Source organism: Phoxinus phoxinus, assembly GCF_949152265.1.
Source record: "Phoxinus phoxinus genome assembly, chromosome: 3".
Lineage (NCBI taxonomy): Eukaryota > Metazoa > Chordata > Actinopteri > Cypriniformes > Leuciscidae > Phoxinus > Phoxinus phoxinus.
In genome coordinates this window covers 47336028-47348527 of record NC_136878.1, presented here as the reverse complement: position 1 = coordinate 47348527, position 12500 = coordinate 47336028, and the positions used below count along the sequence as shown (strand labels likewise).

At 40.6% G+C, this 12500-nt stretch overlaps 1 protein-coding gene and 1 long non-coding RNA gene across 3 annotated transcripts in view; both read right to left on the bottom strand.

Moving 5' to 3' along the window:
• LOC306995193 overlaps nt 1–3492 on the bottom strand; it is a 4601-nt gene extending 1109 nt beyond the window's left edge. The window contains exons 1-2 of the long non-coding RNA XR_013796819.1: nt 465–3492; nt 1–399 (exon numbers count right to left, since the gene is read on the bottom strand). The exon at nt 1–399 is cut by the window's left edge and continues 1109 nt beyond it. This is a non-coding gene — a long non-coding RNA (uncharacterized lncRNA). The remainder of the gene's footprint in view (nt 400–464) is intronic.
• A 748-nt stretch (nt 3493–4240) lies between these two features.
• Nucleotides 4241–12500, bottom strand: part of nacc2 (NACC family member 2) — a 45869-nt gene continuing 37609 nt past the window's right edge. The window contains exons 5-8 of one of the 2 annotated variants that reach the window (XM_079607850.1): nt 10358–10463; nt 9493–9590; nt 8271–8838; nt 4241–7353 (exon numbers count right to left, since the gene is read on the bottom strand). In XM_079607850.1, coding sequence (XP_079463976.1) covers nt 8375–8838; nt 9493–9590; nt 10358–10463 — 668 coding nt within the window. In that variant the 3' untranslated portion in view covers nt 4241–7353; nt 8271–8374. The remainder of the gene's footprint in view (nt 7354–8270; nt 8839–9492; nt 9591–10357; nt 10464–12500) is intronic. The other variant, XM_079607849.1, reaches the window with a different exon arrangement.

Here is a 12500-nt window from a genome sequence, read left to right as displayed (position 1 = left end):
AGCATTTTCTCCCACTGAAAAGACAAAAAAATATATAATTTGATTTTTTTTTTTTTTTCAACAACTGGATAAGCAGGAATGACCCTGCTTCATTTTCTTTAAGGCCCATTCACAACAATAACGATAACTATACACTAACCCATGATATCTTTGTTTATTATAAGCCGATCTGTCTCTTTAAATGCTCGCGCTCTAGAGCAGGCTGGATTCTGATTGGCTGTCAGTGTTTTTATCGATCGTCGGCTGAAAAAAAAAAATCGCTCTTCTGATCGTGATTCCAGTGACATTTCTCTGTCATTATCGATGCTGTGGACTTTGCTATTCCTTTTTTAGGTCTATATCTTTATATTTAGATCGATTTTTAGCACTATATCTTTATATTTAGATCGATTTTTAGCACTATATCTTTATATTTAGATCGATTTTTAGCACTATATCTTTATATTTAGATCGATTTTTAGCACTATATCTTTATCGTTATAGTTGGTGAACGGGCCTTTGTGTGTAACACATTATTTTATTACGAGAACAGCTGTTTTTACTACATTCAAAGGCCGTTTCTGTGATATTTGTTCTCGGGCAGCAGCCAAACAATAAACCATACATTAAATTATGGACTGATCTGTGTCTAACATGTTCAGTTTGACAGAGTTTTCATATTCATAATGTGAAGACACACACACACTCGTCTCTCATTCTCACAGACAAACTAGACCTCACATGTGTGCAAAAGCTTTACATTAGCCATTATTAGTGCTGATATCAGGGAGATGCGCGAGCTCTACATACAGAAATCGATAAATTAGCACGATACATTCATTCGAGAAGCTACAACAACAGGTTGGCGAAGGACATTCTCCCATATATATATATCCACTTCATCTAGTGCAACATTTTGCATGAATTTAGAGCCGCATACTAGGCTTCAAAAATAAAACAATATAAGGTTGGCATATAGACGCACGTTTCTTTTCGCTAGGGTTTCTGGGTAAATAATAACGAGATCCCGCCTTATTTTTCCACATGTGTCTGGCTTCCGGTTTCATCCAGTGAGTTTTTTCTGTACAAACACAGCTTGATATTGCAAACTGGTATTCTTCTAACTATATTATTTGAATGTTTTGTTGTAGCGCAAGTAGTTTTATCGTGGTTAATTCCTGAAGAATCCGTCATTCACATGCGCTGAAAAAATAAGGCGGATAAAACCACACTAGTGTAAGAACTGGCCTTATAGTGATCATATATTAGTTCCAGCACATTTTAGTGACTCTTCCTACCTCTCGAAATGTATTGCGATCGCTCTAAATAGTCACAGACTACATAAACATCAAATCTAACAGCATTAATCATCACATCTTTCCACGATCCAGCAGTTCTGGTCAGAATCTTCAGGGTTGTAGAGGATATTAAAACAACACAAACAATTTCATGACATTTTTTTGCATTATTTCCCACACCATCTTCACGAATGAAGGTTTGATCATTATTATAAACAAACCCCAGTCGGCAACACAGTGTCGGCCCACGGTTATATACACACGGCCCAGATGTGGCCGACACTGTGCCTTTAAGGCCCTGTTTACACGAGAACGCTCGCGGGTGAAAACGTACAAATATTGTATCGGATGTGCCTTTCGTTTACACGGCGACGGCGTTTTTGGGGCTTAAAAACGCAAAAAAGTGAAACCCCCCTCCAGAGTGGAGATCTTAAAGCTACACTGTGTGATTTTTACCCCCATCTAGCGGTGAAAAGGTGTATGACCATCCAGTGAATATTAGTTTCTGTTCCTCTCAATTTCCGATTTGGTTTTAACTCCTACGGTGGCCAATGTAGTCCAAGATTAACATGGCTTCCAGTTCGACCTCGTCCATGAGTGTTCCTTCAAGTGATGAGGGTTACTTTAGAAAACTATTATAATTTGCAGTAATTTAATTTGTCAGTTAACATATAGGTTATGACATCTATGCAAAATGAATAATAGTTTTATGTTTTCGTTATTTTTTTACCATTTCATTGCTAACATCAGCTATCAGTCCCAGACGAATGCAAGCTAATCTTAGTAAAGTAACTTTTATCAGTGCTATCGTTGTTCTGTATATTGTACGACATCACTAGCGTAAGGCAACGTTTACATTGTAGGCTATATCATGTTCTCCGTGAGCAGAGATCAGCTGATGTGACGGAGGGAGAGGGAGAGGGAGAGGAATAAATAAAAACAGGGCCGGTGAATTGCGGAGATGCGAAAGGCGAAGCTTGAATTAACGGGTATGTCCCTCTTTGGCTAAAGTACTTTCAAGATGGAGGGGCAACATGGCGACCGTCATTCGAACCCCTCACCCGTATGTATTTTCAATGGCATATTATACACTCACGAGAATACTTTATTACTTGAACGAAGTAAATATACATTAATGAGCACATATATTTTTGAAAGAACTAAGTGTTTTTAGCTAAGAATAAACTAAAAAAGTTACACAGTGTAGCTTTAAAAACGCTCCACCGCCGCGTTCCCGTCTAAAGGGTAAAAACGGTAAAAACGCAAAAGTCCGCTAGACAGTGAAGGCGTCGCGTACGCGTTTACGTCACAGGCGTGCGCCGGTACAGGAAAATAACAAAACATTATCAAACTAAAATATAGCATTAATTTCATTGACAAAAAAAAAAAGTCATTTTTGAGTGACAGGTGAAGAGCAGCGAGGGTTAAAGCAGCGGCTTTACCGTATTAAACATGACAAACTGTGTCAGCGTCTCTTTCACTGTCAGTGCTCCACATCGCCACCTAGCCGTCTGGAGTGCACACTACAGCCAATCTCACACACTTTTGCGTCACCATATGCACGCAGATTTCCCCCCATAACGCTCGTCTAAACGCAGAATAAACAGTGATAACGCAACGCCACTTTTGCGTTTTCTCTTCCGATCGTTTCCGTGTAAACACAGCCTTAGTTTGAGTTATTATAATGGTGTCAATAGTCACAATAAGGCACAAGTTCTCTCTGTGAGATACGAGTCGGGCATCTTTCTGATGAAATAATAAGATGATGCTCGGGCTACTAATGATAAAACAGCAGAAGAGAGCGAAGATGATGTTTAACATCTAGTGTTGATTAGAATCATGACAGCTGTCAATCAACAGCACTGACGAGGCACTTTAACAACCGACAGTGCAAAATAAACCAGACCGAATCAAATATAACCAGAACCAGATCTCACAGTATTCGTGACTGAAGATGAACTCGACACACCTGGAGATTCTGACGACCACAGCATTACAAGCCCGACAAAGACACAACGCTCCAAAAGTCTCAGTCAGAATATTACATTTTTCTTGCATCATTAAAAGTTTAAGAGGTTACACTAACGGTCAAAAGTCTGGATTTTGTTAAAGGATTAGTTCAACTTTAAAAATAAACTTTTGCTGATAGTTTACTCACCCCGATGTCATCAAGATGTCCATGTCTGTCTTTCTTCAGTGGAAAAGAAATGAAGGTTTTTGATGAACACATTTCTCCATATAATGGACGTCAATGGGCCCCAAACGGGTCAAGGTCCAGATGACAGTGTCAGCGCCGCTTCAACGGGCTTTAAACGACACCAGACGATGAATACGGCTCTTATCTAGCGAAACCATCGTCATTTCAAACATAAATAAACAAGTTTAAGTTTTATAAGCACAAGCGCTCGCCTTGCTCTGTTCTGTGATGCGCGTTCGTGACGTCACGTAATACGCAGTTACGCTGTAAAGGTCACGCTTCTGTGAGAAGTCAAACATTTCTGTCCTGATGAAAATGTTCTTTTAGGGTTTTTAATATTCCAACACCAGGATACACACACGAGATGGGCATTTTAAACGATAAACTGACACAAAGACATTTGAATATGTGTGTATGGTCCTCCTTCCGCACATCTGTAAACACTGACTCGTCAAGCGTGACCTTTACAGCGTAACTGCGTATCACGTGACGTCACGAACGCGCATCACAGAACAGAGCAAGGCGAGCGCTTGTGCTTATAAAACTTAAACTTTGAAATGCCGATGGTTTCGCTAGATAAGACCCGTATTCATCGTCTGGTGTCGTTTAAAGCCCGTTGAAGCGGCGCTGACACTGTCATCTGGACCTTGACCCGTTTGGGGCCCATTGACGTCCATTATATGGAGAAATGTGTTCATCAAAAACCTTCATTTCTTTTCCACTGAAGAAAGAAAGACATGGACATCTTGATGACATCGGGGAGAGGAAACTATCAGCAAAAGTTTTTTAAAAAGTGAACTAATCCTAAGAAGTTTTTTTTTTAATCAATAGGCCTATTCACATTTTTGTTAAAACGGTGATACACCAGCATTACATTTTTTATATAAAATAATGATTTCTGAATAATGGTGCTGAAAATTCAGCTTTGATCACAGGAATAAATTACATTTTACTATATTTTCACATAGAAAACAGATGATTTACATTGTAATAATGGGGGGGGGTTTATCACAAAATATCAAATAAACGCAGGCTTGGTGAGCTAGAAGAGACTCTTCCGAAAACATAAAACATACCAAATTATCTTCCAAACTTTTGACCACTAAGTGTAAATCAAATGAATATTTTTCATTAAGAAAAAACACACAGAAAAATCAAGTGCTTTCCAACCCTGCTGCCGCAGAACTGCCAACACACACACACACACACACACACACACATGTTGAGTCTCTTCAGGCCAAAGATCTCCGCGATTCTCATGTTCGTGTCGCAGAGTTTGAATGAACGGCTCGTTGTGTTCGTGTGCTCGTCGCAGTGACCGTCAGATCGCCAACATCTGCGTTCCTTAAAGCGTGGCGTGCAGAAGTGATGAAGCCAGCCGGTGCGTTCAGAGGAACGGATCCACGGTCTCCGGTTATATCGAGGCGTTCAGAGGAACGGATTCACGGTCTCCGGCGTTCAGGAGAACGGATCCACGGTCTCCGGCGTTCAGGAGAACGGATCCACGGTCTCCGGTTATATCGAGGCGTTCCGAGGAACGGATCCACGATCTCCGGTTATATCGAGGCGTTCAGAGGAACGGATCCACGGTCTCCGGTCATATCGAGGCGTTCAGAGGAACGGATCCACGGTCTCCGGTTATATCGAGGCGTTCAGAGGAACGGATCCACGGTCTCCGGTTATATCGAGGCGTTCAGAGGAACGGATCCACGGTCTCCGGTTATATCGAGGCGTTCAGAGGAACGGATTCACGGTCTCCGGCGTTCAGGAGAACGGATCCACGGTCTCCGGCGTTCAGGAGAACGGATCCACGGTCTCCGGTTATATCGAGGCGTTCAGAGGAACGGATCCACGGTCTCCGGTTATATCGAGGCGTTCAGAGGAACGGATCCACGGTCTCCGGTTATATCGAGGCGTTCAGAGGAACGGATTCACGGTCTCCGGCGTTCAGGAGAACGGATCCACGGTCTCCGGCGTTCAGGAGAACGGATCCACGGTCTCCGGTTATATCGAGGCGTTCCGAGGAACGGATCCACGGTCTCCGGTTATATCGAGGCGTTCAGAGGAACGGATCCACGGTCTCCGGTCATATCGAGGCGTTCAGAGGAACGGATCCACGGTCTCCGGTTATATCGAGGCGTTCAGAGGAACGGATCCACGGTCTCCGGTTATATCGAGGCGTTCAGAGGAACGGATCCACGGTCTCCGGTTATATCGAGGCGTTCAGAGGAACGGATCCACGGTCTCCGGTTATATCGAGGCGTTCAGAGGAACGGATCCACGGTCTCCGGTTATATCGAGGCGTTCAGAGGAACGGATCCACGGTCTCCGGTTATATCGAGGCGTTCAGAGGAACGGATCCACGGTCTCCGGTTATATCGAGGCCGTGAGATCTGGCATGCATGCAAGCGGTGATCGTTCATCATCCGACATCACGTGAGCGTTCAGACGCGCAAACACACACAGGAATCTGAACATGATGATGAGAACGGGTGACGGGTCGCATTTCTTTCAACATATTGTGACGTTATTCTAATGAAAATTGAATCAGAATCTCGTTATCAGAATGTAAAATAAATCATTGCATTAATTAATGATTATAATACAGTACTCCAGAAATAAATATGAAAATAATTATGTTTGCATTGTACAGTAGTGGCCAAAAGTGATACGGAAAATGGACATCTTCACCCTTTTTTATTAAAGAGTGTGTGCTTGGAGTCGATTGCTTTATTTGTAATATGAACTCAATGGAAGATGACAAATTGTGCAACATAATTTTTGGCCAAGAAATTATGAACACATGCAACCATGAAATCTTAATAACTGATTATGTTGTAATCAATGCATGCTTGTTTTTCTATGCAAAGTAAAATAGAACCGGTCACATTTTTTTAGCTTAGTGTTTTGTTCTTCCCTCATATTTAAAATACACACATATTTCCCTCATATTTTGATGGTTTAATCCTTTTAAAAACCTCCAGACATCACTTTATGGCCACTACTGTATATATTATATTAATTATATGACATTATCACAATTATGACATTTATACCAGTATATAATATAATGGGGCTTAATTGTCATAAATAGTGGGTATGTTTACATGCACTGGAATGAATCCGATGTAAGATTCTGATATGATTATATGAGCGCGTCACATGAAGGACTTCCACTCATTATACGGACGCATGTAAACGTGAATGTTAAAGGCTTCATTTTCTGTTGACAAAACTCAGTCCTAGTTCTCCTCCTCTTGATTTTGCGGAGTAACGTGATCCGCTCCTGCTTTTGCGAGTTTCACCGCGAGATATTTATGGCAGAGTGATCTCAACATCTCAAGATCTCGTCATATAATGTTTCACAATGAAGGTTATTTGATCTCAGCACGCGTGACTTCTGCTCTCGGAGGAACAACGCCTCCGTCCAGAGGATTTTCCACCTGAAGTTTCCAGGAGTGTGTTTTTCTTCACGTGTGTGTTCGGCTCTCGGATACACAGATTCTCCTTCAGCATGTATTCACACGGTGGATATGAACTGAAAGCTGGTTCCTGGAGTCACACTGCAAACACATGCTTCTCTTACTCAGTGTTGATAGTTTCCAGTTCAAATATCTAAAAATACTTAAATCAAGATGCATTTACTAGATGAAATTACGATATTATGTCTTGTTTTCTGGGGAAATAAATCAAAATTAAGTGATTTGTTGTGTACAAAAAGCAAAATGATCTTCCAATGGGGTAAGAAAAATAATCTTGTTTCTGTTTGAATTAAGATTTTTTTTTTTTTATACCCCATTGGAAGATAATGTTGCTTTTTGTACGCAACAAATCACTTAATTTTGATTTATTTCCGCAGAAAACAAGACATAATGGGCCCTATCTTGCACCCAGCGCAATTGACTTTGAACACCGACGCATGTATCATTCCTATTTTGCACCCGCGCACAGCGGACTTTTCCCTCCACAGACGCACGTCGGTAAATTAGGAAATGAACTTGCGCTCGCGGGGGCGGTTCAGCGCAAAGAGAAGGCGTGTTCCGGCGCAAAACTTCCATGGTGCTATTTTCCAGTTTTAGAAAGCAATTTCGCCATTGACCAGGAAAAAAACAGTCTAAAGACAGTGGCGCGTTGCGCGTTAGTGATATGGTATTTTAAGGGCGCGTGCTTGGCCATAATGTTAACGCGCATCCACTTTGATTCTCTAATATAAAAAGATGCAGCAGTTTTCATTTTTGCAAATCATACATTATTACAAGGAAAAATATTAACACACGAGGGAAATCATTGTTGTGTCCGTGAAGATGTGAAAAAGATCTATCTACATTAAAAAAAAAAAAAAAAAAAAAAATCTAGATTAGGCTACACATTTACTACCCAAATTATACGCCTGTTTAACCGAAGCTAATTTGGGTGGGTTTCTCCCATCATCCCCAATGTCACTTCTCTGTGTTTTACAGCCCTGACGAGAACGTCGGTTTCCTCGGCTGTGAACCGCTCCTGGCGTGCGCCGGCAAATCCGCCGTTTATAGCGATCCGCCACGGAACAAGCGCGCCGGCTCTTAAAGGGAATGTGAGAGGACGCTCTTATTGGTTTATTTCACGTTACGCCCAAACCACACCTATGAATAATGAAGCTACTTCAGACCAACCCCTTTTAGATTTGCGTCGGGCGCAAGAGTCATTTATCGCGCTGGGAAAATAGCAACAGCGCCGGGATCCGCCCACAAAGTTACTTGCGCTTTGCACTTTGACACTTGCGTTTCAGATCGTCAAAATAGGGCCCAATATCTTACTCATCTAGTAAATGCATCTTGATTTAAGTATTTTTAGATATTTGGACTGGAAACGAGACACAAACACTGAGTAAGAACAGCATGTTTGCAGTGCATGAGGGAACTCACTGCCCGTTTATTCTCAGGCCGTCTACAAACTCCGCCTCCTCCTCGTGCTCCTCAGGGGGCGTGGCCACAGATGCCCCGCCCCCAGCACCACACTTGACAGGCCCCGCCCCCATTGTCCCATCAGCGCTGTCATTCTGAGCTTCTTCTTCGTCGTCCTCGTCCTCCTCTCCGGGAATATCCACGCCGTCTCCATCCAGCGCTAACACAGTTCTGGCGGGGCGCTTGCGCTCGAGCCGCGGCTCCAGGTTCAGGCCCGAGGGAAGCAGGTTCTCGAAGGGCATCTGAACGCCCAAACCCACGCCCGCGACCGAGCCCTGATACACCTCCATCCCGTCCGGCAACATGGACTGGATCTTGGGAAGCCAGCGCTTGCGTACGCGGCGAGCGTTGGTGCACATATCCGCCGCGATGACGTTCATCTCGCTCTCCTTAAAGTTGGGCGCGAAGTTCTGACAGTAAACTGAAGAAGAAGAAACAGAACGTTAGTAGGAGCTTTAAAGGGGTGGTTGAGTATGATTTGACTTTTCTAACTGTAGTTAGTGTGTAATGTTGCTGTTTGATCATAAACAACATCTGCAAAGTTACAACACTTCAAAGCAAAGGAATATTTGCTTTTACAGAAATCGACTAGTAGACGGCTGGTAGACATCACTAACCCTCAAATTTACATAAACCCCGCCCCCAATGTCTAGAAGATAGTTAACTCCACATCAGCTACATAAATTCATCAACTAACCATTCACTGCCGGGAGCAGTGGCTCATTTGCATTTAAAGGGACAGACACAAAACTGTGTTTTTGCTCACCCTCAAAAAGTGACAATTTTAACATGCTATATAAAATATCTGTGGAGTATTTTGAGCTAAAACTTCACACACACACTCAGGACATCAGAGACTTATTTTACATCTTGTGAAAAGGGCATTATACCCCCCTTTAATAGAAGAAAACATCACTGATGAACATTGAGCTTTCTAGGAGTGAAATACAAAAGGTTTCCTCACAAGATTAAAACCAGCACAAGAGAACGTGTTGGTGGATCTTCTCCTAGTATTAAAAACAATAGGGAGCATGAATTAATGGTTGATTATGAATGCATAAAGAGCGTAACGCACGTTTGACGGCGTTTAGGACTCGGCTGTCCAGGGGTTTTCGGCTGGGGTCGCTGGTCGAAGATCGGATCCCCGTCCCACAGCTGTTCGCTAACGTGTTTCTGCAGGTTCAACAAACAGAAAGCCATGAGAAAACACTCAATATCTCAATAACTGCACTTCAGATCAATTACTAAACAGTGATTTACTGAATAAACTCTGTCTGTCTTTAAATAAAAAAAGTTGGTTACACTTTAAGGTTCCATTTTTTAACATATACTTTAAAAGCCCCCCTGTGGTGTAAATCAAGTTTTTAATGTAGTTTATGTGTCTATGTGGAGTTATTAATCTGCTTTAACACACACCATGTGTAAGTTCATAAGTGGACAGCATTGCTGAGTATTTTCTGCTTAAAACTGCAGTGAACCAAAGACAGTCTCAAAAACACGGTTTGAAATCGCTGGTGTTTCTGACGTCACACACTACCTTGTAACCAATCAGATCAACGTGTGATCGTCAACCAGTTGATCTTTGAGTGAGTGCGTGGAGGCGGGGCTCATTTGCATATTCATAGAGCCGCGCATACTAAATGAGGGAAGAGTGTCGAGTTACATTCTAGATATTTTAAGGCATGAAGAATGTCATTTTGGTGATTAAAGATGAGTTTTAAGGGATACAATTATTGACTACAGGGTGACTTTAAACATTTATTAATCTTAATTTCCAACATTTGGAGGACGAGAGACCGCCTCTTCAGAATCAGATCAATCAGATGTAATTCTCATTTCATATGCAAAGATGTGAGCCAATCACAGCAGTCTCGCAGCAGACACGCCCCTTCAAATCAGAAATCATTATTGATTATTATTGAAATAATTGCATCACAAACCTGTCAAAGAAGGTCGCGAGGAGCCTCCGCAGCAACACCTTGTGTTTGACGCCGGCGCACAGATGGCAGTTCATCAGCTGACCTCTGGTCATAAACACACCCGTGCCTGAACACAACCACAGCACACACAACTTCAGGAACGCCAGATAAACATTTTAACTAACAGATATCACTATATTCTCCCAATGCAAATCATTGTTTTGAATTACAAGTTGTCTTGTAAATGGAGTGTGTTTTACAAGAAAATACTATTTCAGTCTTTCTTTAAAATTCTTTTAAAATGTATTTTATTACATTACTTTGTATTTATTTGTGAAATTTACGAGCAATTTCTGAGTGAAAACGTTTTTCAACGGTTATTTGTTTTGTCAGACAGTAATCTGATTGCATAATGCACAGTACTTGTAGTCTGTTACTTTACTCGTTACATTAAAGTAATCTGATTGCATAATGCACAGTACTTGTAGTGCGTTACTTTACTCGTTACATTAAAAGTAATCTGATTGCAAAATGCACAGTACTTGTAGTCCGTTACTTTACTCGTTACATTAAAATTAATCTGATTGCAAAATGCACAGTACTTGTAGTCCGTTACTTTACTCGTTACATTAAAATTAATCTGATTGCAAAATGCACAGTACTTGTAGTCCGTTACTTTACTCGTTACATTAAAATTAATCTGATTGCATAATGCACAGTACTTGTAGTCTGTTACTTTACTCGTTACATTAAAAGTAATCTGATTGCAAAATGCACAGTACTTGTAGTGCGTTACTTTACTCGTTACATTAAAGTAATCTGATTGCATAATGCACAGTACTTGTAGTCTGTTACTTTACTCGTTACATTAAAATTAATCTGATTGCAAAATGCACAGTACTTGTAGTCTGTTACTTTACTCGTTACATTAAAAGTAATCTGATTGCATAATGCACAGTACTTGTAGTCCGTTACTTTACTCGTTACATTAAAAGTAATCTGATTGCATAATGCACAGTACTTGTAGTCCGTTACTTTACTCGTTACATTAAAAGTAATCTGATTGCATAATGCACAGTACTTGTAGTGCGTTACTTTATTTGTTACATCAGAAAGTAATCTGATTGCATAATGCACAGTACTTGTAGTCCGTTACTTTACTCGTTACATTAAAAGTAATCTGATTGCATAATGCACAGTACTTGTAGTGCGTTACTTTATTTGTTACATCAGAAAGTAATCTGATTGCATAATGCACAGTACTTGTAGTCCGTTACTTTACTCGTTACATTAAAAGTAATCTGATTGCATAATGCACAGTACTTGTAGTCTGTTACTTTACTCGTTACATTAAAGTAATCTGATTGCATAATGCACAGTACTTGTAGTCCGTTACTTTACTCGTTACATTAAAAGTAATCTGATTGCATAATGCTCAGTACTTGTAGTCCGTTACTTTACTCGTTACATTAAAGTAATCTGATTGCATAATGCACAGTACTTGTAGTCTGTTACTTTACTCGTTACATTAAAAGTAATCTGATTGCATAATGCACAGTACTTGTAGTCTGTTACTTTACTCGTTACATTAAAGTAATCTGATTGCATAATGCACAGTACTTGTAGTCTGTTACTTTACTCGTTACATTAAAAGTAATCTGATTGCATAATGCACAGTACTTGTAGTCTGTTACTTTACTCGTTACATTAAAGTAATCTGATTGCATAATGCACAGTACTTGTAGTCTGTTACTTTACTCGTTACATTAAAGTAATCTGATTGCATAATGCACAGTACTTGTAGTCTGTTACTTTACTCGTTACATTAAAAGTAATCTGATTGCATAATGCACAGTACTTGTAGTCTGTTACTTTACTCGTTACATTAAAGTAATCTGATTGCATAATGCACAGTACTTGTAGTCTGTTACTTTACTCGTTACATTAAAGTAATCTGATTGCATAATGCACAGTACTTGTAGTCCGTTCCTTTACTCGTTACATTAAAGTAATCTGATTGCATAATGCACAGTACTTGTAGTCTGTTACTTTACTCGTTACATTAAAGTAATCTGATTGCATAATGCACAGTACTTGTAGTCCGTTACTTTACTCGTTACATTAAAAGTAATCTGATTGCATAATGCACAGTACTTGTAGTCTG